We start from the raw sequence: 21,851 nt of genomic DNA on the forward strand, positions 1-21,851 counted from the left end.
CCCGCAAAATTCATTATTTGAAAATACTTACATCTCCCTCATTTGTTGACTTGCTATAGACAGTAGGTACAGATCCCTTCCTCAGACGAAGTCTGCTGGCTAATCCTAATGTTGTGTACTTTCTTTCCTCAACCGAAATGGCATTTCATTAACTAATCTAGTGGGTGGGGCTCTGGTGGAGGTTGACAGGGAAAGGTGTGGAGCCAGGGTGGTTCTACGTTGGTTTCCTTACAGTGACATCATAATCAGGGAGCCAAAAATTCAGCAAAAAAACCTGAGCTTTGCCAAATATTTCAACCTTGACATGTAGCGTCAGAGACAGAAGCTACTCTATTGCTACATAATTTGTGATGGTCATGCTTAGGTTATTTATCAGTGATCACAGGACACTGTTGAAGAGTATTCTCGCCGAGTGGTCTAGCAGTCTAAAGCGCTGCCATTATGATGGGGAGCGTGTTTGAATCCAGGTCATGCAGCTTGTTATTAGCTGCCGGAGCCCTAAGAGAGGACAATTTGTCGTGCTCTCTCTGGGTGGGTACAGTACAGTAGATGGCGCCCTCTCTTTCCCCTCATCACTTCTAGGGTGATGTGGATCAGCACAAGGCTGCGTCTGTGAGCTGATGTATCAGAACCACCAGAGTCGCTGTGCTTTCCTCCGAGCATTAGCGCTGTGATGCTACTCTGCGATGTTCAAAAAGAGGCAATAATGGTCCTGTGTGGTCTTGACCATTGATGAATAGAGTGAAGCGAAGACCATAAGGTGTCTCTAGGAACAGATACAGGACTACAGTCTGTGATTACAAAACTACAAAAATGGCTAATGGGTGTAGAAACAAGGATTATAATGTTTAAACGCTTGATCAATTTAAGTAAAAACAAAAGAAGACAAAGTGAAGTGACCTTGGCCCTTGAATTCTCTGCTGTCCTGACAAGCAAAGCTGAAGTTTGGTCACGTTTATCTGGTCTCACTCAGATTCCACTTGATGCCACTTCTGTTGGAGCCATGTAAAACAAGCTGAATCATCCCTTCAGTACTCCCACCGCTGAGTCACGGGTCGAGGGAGTAGAGTCTGCTCAAAGAGCCGAAGAGAATTTAGCAAAGAGTGGTAAAATAGTGCTTTAAAATCAGAGAAGAAAGAGGATGAGATTTCACATTTTATGTTGCAGAAAACAGACGGACAAGAGCATTAAGAGATTCAATAGAACATTTATTTCCCCACATGAGAAAATACTGTTTGAGACTGGTTATTTGGCGAGTAGGTAAAATCTGCAGTTTGTACAAGCTTAAAATTTCTCTCTCAGCTCCATCTTTATAAACAGGTCCTAGAGCTCAGCAAGTTTCTACAATAAATACAAGGCTCTGCGCTTTAATGGTGCAAAAAATGTGATCAAAAAAAGAAAAAAGAAGGATTTACTGTCTGTCTGTCTCTTTGTTTGTGAATAATGCATCCTCCAACAAAGCATTTCATCTGAAAAGCTGAACATAATAAAAACAAAGCCATAAAGTCTCAAAGCCCATCTCGTGTTAAAACCCCTATTCAATAGTTCATCTTAAATACGATATTTGATTCGATTCTTCTTCAACCAATATATAATTTAATTATCTCTATCTCTTTGCGATCCATAAATAAATTACATTTCTGTGTATCAAAAATGATAGAACCATATAACAACTGGCTGCTGCGTATCATACATAAATGTACATCGTACGATGTATGTGTATACCTTACATACATACATACATACATACATACGAACATATGAGTGTATTCTCACAATCTGACATCGAAGACAAGCGGAACACACACCCTTTGCAGCAAAAGTAAGTGATTCAATGATTCGATATTCTTTCTTTCATTTTCTTGATGTTGGTTTGTTTTTTTTTGTTTGTTTTTTTCTTTTTTACAAATATGTACAGAAGAGATCTGACTTCTTCATACATCCAGGCGATTGAATTCACAATATACAAGACTCAAATTAAATTAGATATTGTACGACAAAAAAAAAAGAAAATAAAAAGAGAAAGAAATGTACTTCTATACACACACACACACACACACACACGCACATGCACGCACGCACAAGTGTCGTCTTTACAATATACAAGAAATAGAAGTGGTTTGTAAAACGTTAAAAAGTAAAAAGCTATCATAAGAAAATGGCAGTGATTCATTCATACGTTGGAACGCGCTCGCTTCCAGCTGATTCACTCCGATTCACCGACTCGTTCATTCGTCTTATAAATGAATCATTGTCAGAAAACAGACTCTGCTCTACGTCCATCGTCGACAGCAAGCCTTCGGATGGTCCAGACTCTCTAAACCACCAGATTTAAAGTGACACTAGTTTAAAAAACACAAACACACACACATATTTGCACGTATGCTTGTTTAAAGCTCCCCCCCCACGCACAACTCACGCTCACTTTAAGCCCTAAGGGGGATTAAAAACCTTAAACAAACTACGATTTCATGGCTGACACTCCTTCTTCTTGACACTGGAAAGAAATGAGAGGTGAGTCAGTGGAGAGTCAGTGGACAGTGCACTGTGTTTGAGTGACTCCACTCCCTGAACAGTACCCTTCATGTCCAGTAGAGGGAGAGAGGAAGGGCGCAAGGGCACAAGGGAGAAAGAGAGGGAGCGAGCAAAGGGATTGGGACGCAGCCGCCTGTGCGAGTGGTATTTGAGTAGTAGTAGTGATGAGGAGGAGAATGGATAGTGAGGATAGTGACGTGTGCTGAGGCTTTGGTGGACTCTATAAGAAGTTGGAGCCGACGAAGCCGTGGTCCCCTCGTACTCGGCTGAGGTGCATCATGGCTCGGTCGTACGCCACCTGCACGGACTTCCGGATGCTGGTCTTCCGACCCTCCATCAGGCGCAGTTTGTCCACCGTGTCGTCCATGCCCAGTGGTAGCAGCTTGTCTCGTGGTAACCATTGCCTGCAGCACCAAGAAAGAAAGAAAGAAAGAAAGAGATGAAGTATAATTTATGAGAGCAGACCAGAAAGAATTAAATAAGAACTCTAAACTTACTGTATTTTTTAGATTATAGGGTGCACTGGATTATTAGACACATTTTAACACTATCAAGAACTTCTAATTCAGCAGATCTCACCGCTGGGTGGTTGTGGGGGGGTAGCCAACTAAGTTAAGTAAAGCTAAGCTAAAGCTTAGTAAACAAAACTGTAATAACTGTAAAAACTCTCCTGAAAACTGATGTTTATTTGGGTGAGTAAAGCGCTTTTGTTTATTCACAGTAATCTTAGACTAAGGCTGGAGCATTAGCACTAAAGTTTAACCACTAGCGGTTAGCGGCTAACGCCACCCCACAGCGCTACACTGAGGAACCCCGAGTGCTCCGGTAAGCCTGGCAATATCGGCTAGTGGTTCGTCCCACATAGCTTGTTTTAACATGGTAAACACGCAGACTACAGTCCAATATACTCCCCTCCGAACGAAAAAAATAAAGATAGCATGATTAGCAGCAAATGTTAATGCTGCTCCAGCAATGCTAGCTGGGGTTAGCAGTAGGTTACAGGCCGATAATACTCACCTTTAAATAGCTTTTTTTTACATTTTTTTTTTTACAAAATCACTCATGTCTAGTGCAAATCCTTCATTAATCACTTTTTTTTTGTCAGATATCCTAATATAAATTTAGAGAATTTGCTTAATTTGCTGAATTTGGTGATTGCATGCTGATCTGCTCTAATGGTAAACCCACCAGGTGCGCTTGTTGTCGAAGAAGAGGACGAGGAAGAGTTTCTCGCCAGCCTCCTCCTGCCTCTGGTCCCCAAGCCGCAGCACATCCGCAGGAGGGACGGGGATAGGCACTCCATTATGCAGCAGACCCTCCTCTGGCATGTCTGGATCTATGATCTACCAAAGAGGAATATGATTAAATTACCTGTATTAATCAGATACTTTATCAGAGACAAGATTCAGCCTATTCAGTAATTATTCTGCTATTTCTTGCTCATTTTTAGCATCAATAAAAAGTGAAGAGTAAATAGTTTCTATAGAAAGTCCTGTTTTATTGGCAAAAAATGGCAATGCAGGGGCTAGACAAGCAGATTAATCCCAGATAATTTAAATTTTAATGGGAAATATCCTTTTAAAATGAGGCGTAGTCCAAGACCAGGCTTAAACCCTGCTCTGCAAACTGCCGAGCAAAAACGTATTGCTGCCCTCTGAAGATGAAAGTGTGAAAATTAGTGCAGAATTGAGGAGTTTTCTCTCTCACCAGAGCAGGGTAGGACGGGTAACCCCTACACTTGGCCCACACCAGGTCCAGAGGCTCCAGTTCAGCATCACTTTCTATAGACAGCATGTCCACTGAGACAGAAAAGAAATACCCATTATGAGAAAGTTTAGTGTAGCGATGGGCCGATAATCAATTTTTACTCTGTGTTTTAGATCACATCATAACACCAAAATACACCACACAGCACATCCTTTTAGAAAAGCAAAATAATATAATAATAAATACACAGAATTTAAATACATTCCCAAGTAGGGGTGGGCGATATAGCCTTAAAATAATATCACGATATTTCATGATATTTTTGTGATAGCGATACTCTTGTCAATATGACAAAACACTGAATTTAAATATTATTTTAAGAATACACTACTTGTAAATTTGTAAATTGTATTATTGCATACAAAAAAATGATATGGCACACTCCTAACTGAGAAGTCAATGATCCAGAATGATCAGTCATGATACTAATAATAATTATGCACTCCAAATATCTCCATATATATTCAGGATTAAAGTAAAATAAATGACGCTGGACAGATATAATCTATAGTCTCTAGTAAATATATAATGGGAAACAGGAACAGAGTGAATTTTTCTTTTGATAAAAACAGCAAAAATTTTTTTTAAAAATTTAAAAATCATACCCTGATGTGATAATTAGGGGTGGTTGATATGGCACCATATTTCAGGGTACTCATCTTTCTTACCTGGACCAGTGTAGTCAGAATCTCCATTAACAGTCTCTAAGAACGGAACTTTGGACAGCGCAGGTTTTCCTCGACTTTTTTTTGGTGGCAAAACACTAAAAACATGCAGGCATACATTCTATTAATACCTGTTTACAGTCTTCAACAAAATAAAAATAAAATCTAAAAGTATTAAAAGTGGTGAAGTCTTTCTCTTACATTTCCTTCTTGAGTATGGGGGAGGGGCTGCTCTCAGAGTCAGATCCTCCATCTTTGTGCTTTTTGAATCCATTAGTGAGAGCTGTGAACACAAACGGTGAATTTAGAAATGAGTAAAGCTTAGAGACACAATCAACGTCCAAACCACAACTCCTCTTAAACTGTGACTCATCATATTTACCAAACGGCACAGTGAAAAAAGCACACTGTGTGATTGTGGAAGGTAGGCTTTGTTGAAATGGGGGTTTAAGGTGTGTTTATATGTAAATCAGACAGAAAACCCTTTTTAGCTGCTGAACAACATTTAGATTTAGAGCCCAAAACATATACAAACAGCAGCACTACTACTAATACTACTATTAATAATATTATTATTAATACTACTACTATTACTACTAATACTAATAATATTAATTCTACTGCTACAAAAATACTACTACTACTACTAATAATAATAATCATACTATTACTACAAAAAATACTACTCCTACTAATACTACGACTAATAATAATAATAATATTAATACTACTGTTACTACTACTACTATTAAAAATACTACTACTGTTACTACTACTACTACTACTAATAATAATAATATTACTATTACTACAAAAAATACTACCACTACTAATAATTTTACTACTACTACTACTACTACTACTACTACTAATAATAATAATAATAATAATAATACTACTACTACTAATAATAATAATAATAATACTGCTACTACTAATAATAATAATAATAATACTGCTACTACTAATAATAATAATAATAATACTGCTACTACTACTACTAATAATAATAATAATATTAATTCTACTGCTACAAAAATACTACTACTACTACTAATAATAATAATCATACTATTACTACAAAAAATACTACTCCTACTAATACTACGACTAATAATAATATTAATACTACTACTATTAAAAATACTACTACTGTTACTACTACTACTACTAATAATAATAATATTACTATTACTGCAAAAAATACTACCACTACTAATAATTTTACTACTACTACTACTACTAATAATAATAATAATAATAATAATAATAATAATAATAATACTACTACTAATAATAATAATAATAATACTGCTACTACTACTACTAATAATAATAATATTAATTCTACTGCTACAAAAATACTACTACTACTAATAATAATAATAATCATACTATTACTACAAAAAATACTACTCCTACTAATACTACGACTAATAATAATATTAATACTACTACTATTAAAAATACTACTACTGTTACTACTACTACTAATAATAATAATAATATTACTATTACTACAAAAAATACCACTACTAATAATTTTACTACTACTACTACTACTTCTACTAATAATAATACTGCTACAAAAAATACTACTACTACTACTACTAATAATAATAATAATGCTCCTACTAATAATATTATTCCTACTTCTAATACTACTATTACTAGTAGCACTAATATTGATAAGAATAATATAAATACTACTACTACTTCTACTAATAATAATAGCAGTAAATAACATGTTGCTATTTTATTTATTTATTTATTTATTTTTTAAATGTATACAGAGCCTAAGTTGCAATACAAATATCAATATTTGCTGCCACATATTAATACAATATTTTATAATCCAAAAGATACATCGATATAAACAGGTGCCATATATTTAGATATTATTTAGAATTTTTACAATATGTGTACAATATATTGCAAGACAGATCATTTGTCCCACCCCTATCTGACAATGTATAAAATTAGACTTAGATAGTATTTTAGCCTCAGAGTGTGTCCACTAGTTATCTAGTTTTCACTAGATTTTCTTGTTTTCTTCTAGGAACGATGCTGAAGCTGGAAGAAAACAAGAAACTGTATTTTCATTGACGCTGCAGCACAGGTTGGGTCAGATGGGGTCATCAGTTCTGAACTGGGTGCTCCTCTATCTGAATCAGCAGTTTCAGTTCTGGTGTGAATGTGGCATAAAACTAGTAATTTCAGAAGCAGCAGGTAACTGAATGAGTCTTTACCCGTTTCTATAGAGCGAGGCGGGGTCATCTCGTGCTCAGGACTGCTGCTGCGGCTGCGGACCCTCTCATTGGCCGGGCTGAGTAATGGCGGGGGTGTTGATGATCGCAGTGTCTGTGCTGTTGTGTCTGTGGTGGTTGTGGTGGAGGCGGGGGGTGTGGCGGCGGGGGTGGGGGTGGGTGTGCTGCTGCAGCTGCAGCTGAGCGAGAGCGAGGGTGGTTTGCTCTCCCCGTTGCTGCCGTTCTGCAGCTGACTGTCTCTCTCGCGCTGCAGCTTCACGCCGTTTTTCGCTTTCCTGAAGAGGACAGAGGTGCGGCGTCCCACTCCCCCGGAGACGGGCCGGGTCGGGGACGGGGACGGGGTGGAGGACGAGGAGAGGCCGTTCAGCAGCTTGCCCTCGCTGGGGGACAGAACCGGAGGCGTGTCCAGCAGTCTGTTCCGAGATACAACATCTGCCTCTGGTTCCGGTTCTGTCTCGGCTTCCCTCCTCTCACTGCTCCGACTCAGAGCTTCAGACGGACAGGAGGACGAGATCTTTGGGTCAGCAGTCATTGGACGTAGAGTGGGGGGGTCCTGGGGGGTGTCCCCGGGCGGAGGGGATAAGGCCAGGCCTGACGGCTCCAGGGTTGGAGGTGGGGTGGATTTACAATCATCTGAGAAGCAAAAACAAGGCCAGACAAGTTATATATATATATTGTATATAACAGATGGAGTGCATTATTATTAGTATCATGACATTCTGGATCATTGACTTTTAAAAATTAAATTTTCATTTTGTTGCAGGAGTGTTTTCTTAAAATATTTTTTTAATTCAGTGTTTTTTCATACTGCCAAGAGCATTGTTATTGCGAAAATACCAGGAAATATCATGATAAATAAATTAAAGGCCACTGAATATTCAACCTGGCACCTCATGGCAAAGAACTCTCCAAAGAGAGGTGGAGGGTTGTGAGGGTTGTACTCATTCTAGTAGATAGTGTAAGCTTTATGCCAACGTTTTGATGAATTGTTGAAAATTTTAATTGACAATTTCAAAAGCAATTTCACTTTTTCATAAAAGACACGACTTTGACAATCTCACCTTTGTCCGAGGATGAAGAAAGGTTGTTTTCAATGTCCATCTCTTTGTCTTCCTCATCCTCATCTTCGTCCTCGTCTTCCTCCTTCACGTCTCCGTTGGAGAGGTGCGAGTTGCGGCGGTAGCGGACGTTGTTGATCTCTTTGCGCAGGAGCCGGATGCGGCGCGTTCTTGCGCCGCTGCAGCGCATGGACGTCACCACATCCAGCTTATCCAGTAGTTCCTTCAGCTGATCCTCTGCTGTCATGTGCAGCCTGTTCTCCGGGTCCAGCAGCGTGTCCACTACACAACACACACACAAAAACACACACACACACAAAAACACAGTTAGGAATAAGTTTGATGCATTGAGCTTTTGTCATGAACAAATCCTGTGGGACCAATTCAGTTTTCTAGCAAGGTATAAATTAGCAAACTCTAGAGCTGTAATTAGTATAATAACAGACTCTAGGATGATTTCTAAACACTGACAAATGTCTACAGTTGGCCATATGGCATATTTAATATTCTGGCAAATACACAAATAGTTCTAGCATCAGTGACTCAAAACTCAATAAAATGAACATTGTTGTATTATTTTATAAACTAGGGACAACATTTCTCCCAAATTCCAATAAAAAATATTGTCATTAAGAGCACTTTTTGCCGAAAATGGCTGAAATAACAAAAATTATACAAAGCTTTCAAAAATCAAATAATGCAAAGAAAACAAGTTCATATTCAAGTTTTAAGAGTTCAGAAATCAATATTTGGTGGAATAACCCTGGTTTTTAAATCACAGTTTTTAATGACAGCATCTTGGCATCATGTTCTCCTCCTCCACCAGTCTTACACACTGCTTTTGGATAACTTTATGCTGCTTTACTCCTGGTGCAAAAATTCAAGCAGTTCAGTTTGGTTTGATGGCTTTTGGTCAATAAACTTCCTCTAGATTACATTCCAGAGGTTTTCAATTTGATATAATCAAAGAAACTCGTAATTCTCTTATTTTTTTCTAGAGCTGTATATTGTATGACAAGCCAATAATGTAAAAAACGCGACAGGTCTAGCTATAGGGATTCAAAGTATTGAGCATCGAGTATTTTTTGGACGAAAAGATGCAAATATAATCCTTTAATTTTCCCAAAAATTATCAGTGCACCTTATGTATGAATTTAATCAGTCAGGTATTAAGCAGCAGTAAAGCCTTTCTGCTGAAGTACAGCGTTATAAAAGGGAGTTTCAGTAAAGTTTCTCCAGCACTAAGGCTGGAGCAGTATTAGCATTAGCCGCTAACCGCAGCGCTAACTCTTTCGCCGTTCAGAGGTGAGTATATTGGACAAGCATTACTCACCGTCCTCCAGCGTACAGCGGTAGTAGTCGTTCTTATGCGGAGACTCTGGGAGGTGCATGCCTGTATTGGGGTCCAGCCCCGTATTCTGAGCCTGCCGTTGCGCGTGCCGCAGTATAGCGCCACCTAGCTCCCGCAGTCGCACTGCAGCGCGGTGGAACACCGTATCTTTAGCATTATACAGCAGACAGTTCGCGATCATGAGGTTAAAATCCGCCTCCAGGTCCAAGATCGAGCGGTATTTGTGCGCTTCCAGCTTAGACCTCATGGTGGAGAAATCCATGGGCTGAGAGACGAACTCCAGGTAATCAGGAACCTGCGACAGATGGAGAGAGTAAATTAGGCGACAGCAGAATAAAAACAGAACAGAGATAATAGCCGGTCTCTGTTCTGAACGACTGCTAATTTAATTGTGACTTTCAAATTAAAATCAGTGAAGCTAACGATGAACAAAACATTATTAGCATCACAAAGCAGAGTCTGATAGGTAAATCAGATATGGTCCCTGGGACTCAATTAGTACTGTGTTTAAAAAAAGATCCGACACCATGAAGAAAAAGGGCTTTAATTGAAGCTAACAGGACTTATTACACCGCGGTTACACTGTGATAATCAGGCACTGAAAAGCAATCAGAAACAGAATAGAACAGCATAGATCAAATGTGTTGATGTGCCTTTTCATAATTTTTAATAAGCAGATCTTGGCAGAGGAGTCGCCAGGTAATGGAAAGTGAATCAGTTTTGTTGCTCTGGACTTTGTGCAGCAGAAAATTAGATTTCAAAATGATTATTACGGTATTATGCTTTGAACCTCTACCTTACAGTCATCTAAAATAAAGCTTTTATACTTTTTTTACTTGTATACTTGTAAAACTTCTTAGTTCCTGTTTAATAATCCATCCAATCATGCAACTTTAAAGAAAAGCATTTTCCAATACATCATATCGACTGAAATTAAGAAGTATATCATGACAACTTTCTTTTAAACCACACTATGGAGGAACTATGGGGGTTTTCCTTTAGTAAATATGCAGAAACTGTACTGAAGTGAAAGTTGGGGTACTCAAGTCAAAGTGGAAGCAAGCAGCCAAAAATCACCTAGAGTAACAGTCTAAAAGTACCTACAATATATCACACTCGCGTACAAACCAGTAAAAGTTTTTTTGAAAGTGCTTTCTGATGAAGTTGTGTTGCAACTAATATTCAACACTACAGTTTTATCAGGAGTAGTAAAGCTACTCTGCTGGAGTACAGCGTTATAAAGTATAGAGTTTCAGTGAAGTTTCTCCAGCACCAAGGCTGGAGCAGTATTAGCAATAACCACTAACCACAGCACTAGTCTCCATGTTTGCCATGTTAAAACAAGCTACCTGGGATAAACTGCTAGCTGATAGCGCCCTGTGTTACCGGAACACTCAGGGTTCCTCAGTGTAACACTGTCGGGCGGCATTTACTTGTGCTTAGCGCTGCTAACTGCGGCTAGTGTGCTAAAATATTGGATATCTACGCTTACTGTAAATAAATGGAAGCACTTTACTCACCCAAATAAACAGTTTTTAGGAGAGAAATCTGTGTAGATTAACATCCAGCACTCGTTTGACTTTAAAAGGAAATTTTTTTTTTTTTTTTTTTGGGCACAAACCTCGAGTGTATTTTTGCCATACCACTCCAGTTCCATTATCGATGTTTATGGAAAGATTTTGAGTTAAACTGGAGGAGAAAATAGGATCTGTTTGGTTATAAAAACTCCGCCAGTTAAAATAGATCCATTGCTGCTCTGTTTGTAGCTGCGCTGTTTGGCTTGTAAGCGCTGCATAGTTGCTAGGTTACCTGTATGTGGCGGAGTAATACATGGAGAGCTTCGGTTAGTTACAGTGCATTACCGGCTGATAACGGCACAGCCGGTAAGGGTCGGAACTAACTGTGGTATAACACTCCATAGATTACACCTTCAAAATCATTCTGTAACTCACCAAAGAGCACGTATCCCTGTAAACAGAACAAGGTGTTTTGTCTCACCTCTTTGAGATCGACAGGCTGAGCGAAGATCTCAGCGGAGTCTTTCTCCTGCAGCTGATCCAGGGTGGAGCGCTGCAGCATCAGTGCAGGAGTCAGCTGCAGCTCCATCACTGCCTGCTGCACCTTCATCTGAAATACGCAGAGCAGGACTCTATAAATGTGCAGTCTCATTCAAATATCATTTTAAAACATTTCATCCACAGAAAAGTCTGTATGGGATAAATCTGAAGCAAAAAAAAGGATCTAAATTACACAGATATTTCATTTTTCCAAAAGAAAATATATATATCCCAATCCGATAAATTTTTTTTAAACCAGCAAGTTCTGACAGTGACTGGCCAAAATGATTCAAATCAAATCTGATTTGCTTGACTGATTTAGACTCATTATAAATACAAGGCAGTTTTCCCAGACATGGATTAAGCCTAGCATTGGACTACACTGCAGAGACAGTGTTTGTGTATAGTTGTATTAATAATGTGTGTAAAAAATCAAGTTAAACTGCACCTGAACAGCCCAAACTAACCGCACCAAAAGTGCAAACTAACCAGAGTCTGTTTTAACATGACCAATAAGTGCTAGGCCCAATCCCATTTCACCCCTTGGTGCTACCACTTAGTCCTACTCCTCTTTTTAGTGTGTGCACATCGAGGAATAGGGTGTCCCACGGGCTAGAAGAATAACTGGCAACCCACAAATTTGAGTATTTTCCTTTATAAAAGGAGAAAAAAAGCTTTCAGAGGCTGCAGCATTTAAGATGGAAAGAAAAAATTAAATAATGCTAATTTCACACGCACATTAAATAAAAAAAAAAATATATATATATATATATATAAAAAAAAAAAAAACCCACAAAAACAATTACAGCAGGAGGATGACAGGTAATCAACCCTCGGTAAATCTCTCTATACCTTTAGGTTGTTTTTTGAAAGTAATGTTTAAAAGATACTCAATTTTACAGAAAACTCTCTATTTTTTAATGCATATATCAATATACCTATTAACAAAAATGAAGGCAAATGAAATTATTTAGCAATGCTGATCTCTTTCTGAAGATGTACAATGCTTACTCCCTCTCTCTCTCGCTCTCATGCACACACAAACACACACACACACACACACACACACACACACACACACACACACACACACACACACACTCCTGTTGAGTGTGGAATATGGAGCTACACTAGCCTTTATTTTCCCTAATGAAAACTCTCAGTTAAACCAGTAACTCAGCACGTTACAATATTCTAGCTTTAAAAGCATCAAAACTACCCTGAGATATTATGATATATAGAAAAACAAAGATCTAGTCCGCCAGGTATAAACCACCCAACACCATTATTACTGTCCCCTTCTCAAAACAGAGTTAAGTATCAACATTTAAAAATATATATATTCATGATTTTATCCATAATTTAGTCACAGCATTTTATTGTGATTATTTTTTTAATCAATTGTTTAAACTATAATCCTGGGCTATACAAGGAATTAAACGCTATAAAAGCTAAAAATTCCCCAATAAGAGCTCTGATCGGTTTCTCTGTTAAAGAGGGAAGGACAGTCGTTTTGCAGTCTTTGAGCCTGAGTGTGTATATATACACACACACTCTCACACACACACAACAATGCAGCATGACAGGACGGCATGCTTCATTTATAGAGGAGAAGGTGTGGCAGGTGATCGCACTTCTAGATTGGTGTTGTTGCCACGCAACAGACAGCTACTACAATGGGGGAGCCGTCAGATAAATCAGGGAGGAAACTGTACTTAAACGTACTGAGCTGCAAAAAAGCAGAAAACTAAACACTTAAACACATTTAGATCAGGTTTAGAGGCTATTTATCCAGCTGTAAAGCATAAACCGTCTAACATCTGGTTAAAATAATACAAAATATAATAATAATCTACCTGCTCTCTCTTTAGTTTCTCTCTCTTACGGATGAGCTCCACCAGAAGCCGGGCTCTCTCCAGATCATGCCGCAACTTCTGCCAGTATTTCAGCTCTTCTCTTACAGCGCTCACTTTTTCATCTGGCTCGGCCTGATGATTCGCAAACAGACAAAAAAAATGGACGATGATAAAAACATTAAAACGTGTTTCTAGGACTAGACACAATAAAGCTCTGTATGATAAGAGCATGATTAGAGATTCACTGGATTATTATGGTAAATGTGAAAAGACTGTAACAGAAAAGAGAATTATTTATACATTTATAAATTTTTACACCATACTTAAGCATCACTTATTCTTGGAATCAAAAAAGGATATGAGCTGTACTGGGCTGTAAATATATGATTCAAGCAGCTCTGCTAAGGTAAATATATGATTGAAGTAGCTCTGCTCAGGTAAATATATGATTGAAAGAGCTCTGCTGAGGTAAATTTATGATTGAAGTAGCTCTGCTAAGGTAAATTTCTGATTAATGTAGCTCTGCTGAGGAAAATAAATTAATTTCTTTAAAAATGAGAAAAAATGTGACCACAAAAAATGTGTTTCTGCAAAAAACTTGGTGCATCCCTAAGAAATATTCGTTTATAAGCAACATAAGCAACCACTAACCTGATCTGCACTCTTCTGGGCCTGCAGATGAGAGTGCAGCCGGCGAATGAGAGGCACTCCGTTGCGTGATTGACGCTTCAGTAACCAATATTTGTGCAACCTCTGCATAAAATAGTTCTTTTTTTGCATTATAATTCCTTTAAAAACTTTGTTCAACCTGTGGAAAACAGATACAAGATTTTTTTCTTTTAAAATAAAATCATCGTAATTAAAAATTTACAAACAAACAAACCTTAAAAATGCTTTTATTGTAGTAATCTAAAATCTTTAATACATTAATAGAAATATAGAATAAAAATAACATCTAAACTACAGTAAAAAAAAAAGTTCAAAAAGGTTCTTCCAAGCTTATGTTTTACTGTTTTCCTAGACTGAGCTGCGCTTCTCTTATAAAAGTGCATTTCATACATAAATCCAGAGAGAAGCAGAATTAGTGCACCTTTTTGTGCACTTATTTCTCACAATTTTGTGGCTGTTTGTTCAGTTATGAGAATGAACTTGAATGAAATTATGGCCTCTAATGCTGAGAACTTGGGAAAAAATATTGTTTAAAAGGTTGTGTATTTGACCCAAATGAAGCCAAATCAATAGTGCTAAAATATTGGTTAAATATATAAAATACTGGTTAATATTAGAGAGGCAACAAACAATTACATTAGGCTAGTATACCATATTTGCACTGCTATCTATTCAGGTTCTGTTCATACTTGTATTGTCATTTCATATTAATCACCCCCCATCACTATTGTACTATTGTCTTTTGTCTCACATCTCCCAGTGTTTCCCCATTCTTTTATATTATATTATATCTTATTTTTCGGTACTTTCTGTAATTTTTGGGAAGGAGAGCAACGTAATATCAGTTCTCTGTATGTCCTGTACGTATGCAGAACTGACAATAAAAACTACTTGACTTATTTATCAGATAAAAAAATTTAAAAAAGCAAGGCCAATTGTCCTCTCTCAGGGCTCTGGCAGCTGATGGCAAACTAGCTGATGACCTGACCATATTAACCATAGTAACCCTAGCAACGCTGGTCCACTCGACACCCTACTAATTGTTTATAAAATTAGTTGCCAACTAAAGAATTTAATTGATTAAATCGATTAGTTGTAGAAAATTAATATCGCAATAGTTCAATATAAGTGATGGCTGATGGACTCACCTATTTGAAGGTATCTCTGGCACGGCAACCACAGGTGTGGTTAACTTTTTAGATATTACTTCTTGGCTCTTCTTCCCCTTTTTCTTGGGACTCTCCTCCTCTTTCTTATTGCTCCGTCCCGACTTTTTTAACTGTGGCGTCGGGACATACGCACTGCTCCCCCTGTTGGCCCGTCCTCCCACCACCCTCCCCCCTGTCTCTTCGTCATCAGAGCCCTCTTTCTGTTCGGGCGAGTGAGCCTCGCAGAACGCCGTCTTCTTCACTGAAAACGTTGTTCCGTTCACAGTGGTCTCCCGCACCGGGTCGATTTTCATGAAGAGACCTGCTCTCTGGGCACAGGTGACGTGGAACGCTGTGTAGCAGTTGGCCTTGTGGCACTGGATGGACGCGCCACGACCTTTCTGCTTGCACAGGTAGCACGTCAGCTTCCACCTGGCCGGAGGGATGTTGTCCACTCCCTCCACAGGCTCTAAAAAGACAGTGTTGGCGAAGCACACCTCCGGGATCCAAATGGCACAAACCACGTGTGCCCATCGTCCGTCGCTGGTCTGTTTAAAGGCTCCACCCCGATTGGGGCAAAGCACGCAGTCCACAGGGCGGGAGGGGGACTGGAGGCAGCAGCGGCACAGCCACTGACCCTCAGGGATGTAAGGAACCCCGTAACACTCTTGGTGCACGGCCAGGTTGCAGATGTCACAGAAGAGGATGACATTGCTGTTGAGGCACTCGTCGTCCAGGCAGACAGAGCAGAAAGCGTCCTCGTCGATGGAGCTCTGAGAAGGCACCTGGCTCCTCGACTCCAGGAACGACTCCTTCTCCATACGGTCCATCAGCAGTTCAAAAGTGTCCGGCGAAACAATTGGCTGACCCTCGGACGTCCGCTTCTCGTTCACCATCTCCAGCCAGGAAACGTCCTCCTCGTCCATGTCGTACTCGGCCTCGTTCTCCAGCTCCTCTTGAGACTTCTCCATGTAGCGGTAGTAGGCTGAGGGTAGAGGGGGGGCATCCGTAGGTACAAAAGAATCTAGCACCCTAAAAGTGGGCTTGGGTAAGGGGCAGTGGTTACCGTGCTGCGAGTGAGACTGTCCTTGAGAGCTGGGGAAGTGGTTCAGTATAGAAATGTACGCATTCTTAATGTCCTTCTTTTTGTTTTTATTGCTGGCGGTCCTGCGGCTCAGGTTGGCCGCGCTGGACGCGGACGTCTGCTCTGTGTTTTCCTTGTTGCTGTTGCACTCTGCGATGTCCTGAGCAGTCATCTCGTCTTCTGTGATGATGGGCAGCGGGTCGAAGATGCTGATCCGGTGCAGGCGACCGTCCAGATCTACTTCTACCATCTTCTGTGCCTGGGCGTAAGTCAGGGTCTCTCGCGTCGGGGAAACTTTGAGCCTGTAGGGGGACGGGGAGCGGGGCTGTGCTGACCCTCTACCTCCACTACCTCCTCCTCTACTACCACCATCACCACAACTGCTGCCGCCATCTCTACCACCACCACCTCCACCATCTTTGGGTGTGTCATCACTGCTCCTGTTCCCCAAACCCCCAGGCAGACCCCCCCTCCGGCGTGGCTTTCTCATGGGCACCTTTATTGCTGGCCACGCTGAGCCTGGACCTACAAACACACGAATGGATTAAATAAGTAAATAGACAGTTAGCAATTAATAGACATTAGCAATTTTACCAAAAAGAGGTCTTATATAATATTTATTTAGGTCTTATATATATTTTATATAGTATTCTAATTTTCTGAGACACAGATTTTTGGGTTTTCATTGACTGTAAGCCATAATCATCAACAATATAAGAAATAAACGCTTCAAATAGATCAATCTGTGTGTAATATAATCTATATAGTATATGAGTTTCACATTTTTAAAATGGATTACTAAAATAAAGCACCTGTTCAATGATATTCCCATTGTTTGACTACTTATAGGTTTGGTGTGTTTTGTGTTATTATAGGATTAGGCACCCAAGTTTCTGAATCAGTTTCTCAGATTTTGCTATTTATAGGTGTATGCTTAAGTAAAATGAACATTACTGTTTTATTCTATAAACTACAGACAACATTTCTCCAAAATTCCAAATATAAAATTGTCATTTATAGCATTTATTTGCAAAACAGATACAGAGCTTTCAGATCTCAAATAATGCAAAGAAAACAAGTTCATATTCATAACATTTTAAGGAGTTCAGAAATCAATATTTGGTGGAATAACCCTGGTGGTTTTTAATCACAGTTTTCATGCATCTTGGCATCATGTTCTCCTCCACCAGTCTTACACACTGCTTTTGAATAACTTTATACCACTCCTGGTGCAAAAATTCAAGCAGTTCAGCTTGGTTTGATGGCTTGTGATCAAACCAGGTTTTCAATTTGGTAAAATCTAAGAAACTCATCAATTTTAAGTGGGCTCTTATGTTGTTTCCAGAGCTGTATATGATATGACCATTAATCTAAATAGATCTGATCTGATCTCAGAGAGATCACCATCAGCAGCACAGTGTTTTTATTTTTTGCTCTCTGGGGGCGGGACTTCTGTGGGACGGGATTTTGTGAGCGAGGCCTCCGGCATTTCGCCCTTTCAGCGCTTACTTTGTGATCATTTCTCGTGTCTGATACGAGGTTTTGGAGGTGCGTTACTTTCGTACCAGATGCGAAGCGAATTTTGATCGGATTGTCGAGAAACTGGAAGTTATTTAAAGTTGTTCAACATCCAAGTTTTCTCCCTTTCAGCGTAGCTGCACTACAGCGACCAATCAGAAAGCTCGAAACTCAAGCGGATCCAGTTTTCAGCCAATCAGCGCCGAGCTGAGCGGATAAAGCGTTCAGTTACGCGTCCTCATTTCTAGAACGAAATGTCAGCCATGTTCAGATCTAACAGAACTTCAGAGCGCAGTTACCGCGGCCGAACTCTATTTTTTTTTACACTTAATACGGTGTTTTCTGACGAGACAACGCAGTATAACTACTGTTTGTGCCTTTTATATAAAGTTACAGCTGAATAAAGGAGGGTTGGGTCGGGCCACAGCCGAAAAATAACTGTTAGCTAACCTGGCTAACTACCATTAGCTACGGAGTAGCTAGCTTAGCTACGCTACATTAGCTAGCATGCTAAGCTAAACTGTTAGCTAGCTCGTCAAGTCTGGTGTTGTGTCGAGTTGTGCTACCCGGTGATACGTACTTCTTCGCGTTACTGCGCAAGCGCGGATCCACTATTTGCTTATTAAAATATTAGTGTGGCTTTTTTTAAACAACAATAAAAGCTCAAAGCTATTATTTGCATTATTGGGTGTTAAAAGGCAGCTAATTGCCAGTTAATAATAAACAGTAATATAATAACATACAACTTCTATGTATTTATATATCTTTCTAAATATGTTAGTGAATGCTATTATTATTTGCATTATTGGGGGTTAAAAAGGTGTAGCTAATAATCATAATAATAATCGATTAAAATACAACTTCTATATATCTATCTTTTTTAAAAAGGTTAGTGTGGTTTTAATGATCACGATACTTTTAACATGAGCTCAATGCTATTATTATTTGCATTATTGGGGGTTAAAAAGGTGTAGCTAAATGCCTAATAATAATAATCATAATAATAATCGATTAAAATACAACTTCTATATATCTATCTTTTTTAAAAAGGTTAGTGTGGTTTTAATGATCACGATACTTTTAACATGAGCTCAATGCTATTATTATTTGCATTATTGGGGTTTTAAATGTATAGTTAAATCCTACTTAACAGTAATAAATAATAAACTTTTAAAATAGAACTTATAGCTATATAGGTTAGCTAGCTAGCTGATATTTCTAGCTAAATGACATCTCATTATCTTAACTAAATTTACCATGATACAGAGATTTAGGCTATCCAATCACCATAGGTAAACATCTGCCTAGAAAAAAAAATGATACAATATTTTTAATTAACTACCTTTAAATATAGTTAACCTACACTGTGCTACATAGGGGAAGCACAGCTTGACACGGTAGCACAACTCGACACAACACCAGACAACAAACTCTTAACAGCTAGCATTAGTTAACTAAGCTAACCGAGCTAGCTATGTTACTTTTCTCCTTAGGCTTCAATCAAACATATTATTTTCTCATTTTTAAGCAGCTTTAAGATATAGACTAGCTCAGGATGGACTTTATTTCGCAGAGGATTAGCATTAACTGTGCAGAAATGGCCCTGAGTTAAAGTTAAGCCTTTAGTAAATAAATACGTCCTCAACAAGTAACTATAAATGCAACAGCTATTAGGTTAATTTACCTGCTTTAAAACCAGAAAATCCACGGAATCGAGCTTGAAGCTGCCGTTTGTGCTCCTCTGGATATCGCCAAATCAGCCAGGAGAGGAGAGGGAGCCGTTTAAAGCCGAAAAGCCGGTCAAATTCTCCGATAAAAACACGTCCCCCCCCTCGTCTCTCTCTATATCTCTCTCACTCTTTCATCATGTATTCCATGTTTCCAAACGTTGTTTCTCCACTCAGGAATAAGGCATTTCTCCCTCAGCACTGACTAAAGCGAGCTAACAGCTCCCAGATTCAGGTCCAGAAATGGTTCAGAGCTCTAATTTACCCAGCTGGTTGTTTTCAGCTTCAGTATGTAACGTTTACCGACGTTTCCCGGCTAGAAAGCTAATGCTAACGCTAGGCAGTGAGCTGCTAGGCTGGGTTAGCTGATACAGAGGGAGAGAGTGGAGCGGGGCTTTCAGTCAGATAGCGAGAACACGCCCCTTCTTCACGGGGAAAGCAGGCCATCTCCACACACCGCCACCGGCTTTCTGCCCACAACATTCCTGCAACAACACGTTTATTTAACGCTTGACGGACAACAGAGGTTTATAACAGCCTTTTGAAACTGCCCGCAGTGCCCGGTAGTGAGGGTGAAGGTGCAGCTGCTTATATGCAGCCGCTGCGAGCTCTACCGCCTGCGCGCGGCTGCTGGTGATCAGCTGTGTGTGAGTGTGAGTGGGGGGAAGAGCTGCAGTCAGAGATCCGGCCGGTTAAACACAGCGGCGCTGCAACACCGCGAGCTCAGCCGGGTCTCAGCAGCAGCACAGAGTACAGGAGCCTCAGGAGTTACAGGTAGTTAGCTTAGCATAGCTTAGCTTAGCTTAGCATAGGTAACACACACACACACACACACACACACACACACACACACACACACTAATAACTGAACTAATACAATGTGGGTCACATAAAGTTTATGTACGGAAGCCTATTGCCGCCACTTTTTCTCATTATTAAGTAAATATATAAATAACGAAGATATCTAATTATTTTGAGTTGCTATCTAGCTATTATTTTGGGATACTAAGTCATTATTTTGAGATACTATCTTTTTAATTTTAAAGTTTTTTAATGATATTAAGGCGTTATTTTGATAGGCTAAGTTGACATACAGAGTCATTAATTTGAGATGCTATCTTTTTTTTATTTTTAGATACTAAAGTGTTATTTTGAGATACTGTCTCATTATTTTTTAAATACTAAAGTGTTATTTTGAGATGCAATCTTATCTTTAGATATTAACTCATTATTGTGGGATACAAAGTTGTTATTTTGAGATACTGTCTCATTATTTTTATATTCTAAGTCGTTATTTTGAAATACTATCTAATTTTTTGAGATGCTATCTTACTATTTTGAAATGCTATCATTATTCTAAGATACTTAGTCGTTATTTTGATATGTTATTTCATTATTTAGGATACAAAGTCGTTATTTTAAAACTTCATAAAACACAGTGGATCAACACCAGCAGATAGCAGACATGTCTCTCCAAACCATCACTGATTGGTGGAAACTTCACACTAGACCTCAAGCAGCTTGGACTGTGTGTCCTTCAGACTCTGCTCCCTTGATTTACAAATGGTTATTATTGGCTGTAAGCCATAATCATCAACAGTAACAGAAATAAACAATTAAAATAGATCACTTTCTGTGTTAATACATCTATATAAGTTTCACATGTTGAACTGAATTACTGAAATACAGTAACTTCCCAAAGATATTCTAAGTTTTTTGAGATTTACCTATATGTGTAGAAATAATAACTTGCAGAGAAATGTAAAGCATGTAATCACAGCTGTACACACTGTATTAAAGATCACCATTTAAACAGAAAGGTAAGTCTGCCTTTAGAATAACAGGTCTCACATTTCACACTGCTGTATCAGCTGTAATGCTCCTCTCCTCCAGCGAGAGACTGGTTTGTGTAATCAGTTTGTAAATTTGCATTTGAACTGATTTTCTCACAGGTTATGTCTGGCAGGCGTCCTGCCCCACCTGCAATTAACATTTCTGGGGTTACTCCCTTTAAGCTTCTGATTTACTGATGGTTTGCTGGGTTGGTTGTAGATTTTTAAGCAGTGTAATAAGCATGTCTGTAAAGGTGTAGGAAACAGTACTCACCGCTCTTTTGCTTCATCTGTAATTCCTCTAAAGAAAAGTGTTT

The 21,851-nt window shown here is 39.0% G+C and overlaps 1 protein-coding gene across 1 annotated transcript; it reads right to left on the minus strand.

The window, feature by feature from the left end:
• Positions 1-1,187: 1,187 nt before the first annotated feature.
• On the minus strand, positions 1,188-20,323 carry brpf3b (bromodomain and PHD finger containing, 3b). The gene is made up of 13 exons (XM_049486211.1): positions 19,660-20,323; positions 15,374-16,982; positions 14,208-14,364; positions 13,557-13,688; positions 11,642-11,770; positions 9,626-9,938; positions 8,296-8,574; positions 7,217-7,867; positions 5,169-5,250; positions 4,971-5,065; positions 4,243-4,334; positions 3,724-3,878; positions 1,188-2,939 (listed from the first exon to the last, which is right to left on the minus strand). The coding sequence occupies exons 2-13, from the start codon at positions 16,945-16,947 to the stop codon at positions 2,756-2,758; spliced, it is 3,843 nt and encodes a 1,280-aa protein (XP_049342168.1). The 5' UTR covers positions 16,948-16,982; positions 19,660-20,323; the 3' UTR covers positions 1,188-2,755.
• Between the last annotated feature and the right edge of the window lie 1,528 nt (positions 20,324-21,851).

The sequence above is a fragment of the Astyanax mexicanus genome, chromosome 12 (assembly GCF_023375975.1).
Source record: "Astyanax mexicanus isolate ESR-SI-001 chromosome 12, AstMex3_surface, whole genome shotgun sequence".
Lineage (NCBI taxonomy): Eukaryota > Metazoa > Chordata > Actinopteri > Characiformes > Acestrorhamphidae > Astyanax > Astyanax mexicanus.

What these genes read in the sequence shown, in the direction of transcription:
- brpf3b (XM_049486211.1), bottom strand. Translation starts at nt 16,947, where the DNA reads ATGAGAAAGCCACGCCGGAGGGGGGGTCTGCCTGGGGGTTTGGGGAAC. An exon ending in TTCTTCATCCTCGGACAAAG is followed by an intron (nt 7,868 to 8,295) that starts GTGAGATTGTCA and finishes TTTGCTTCTCAG; the next exon opens with ATGATTGTAAATCCACCCCA. An exon ending in CCCATACTCAAGAAGGAAAT is followed by an intron (nt 5,066 to 5,168) that starts GTAAGAGAAAGA and finishes GCATGTTTTTAG; the next exon opens with TGTTTTGCCACCAAAAAAAA.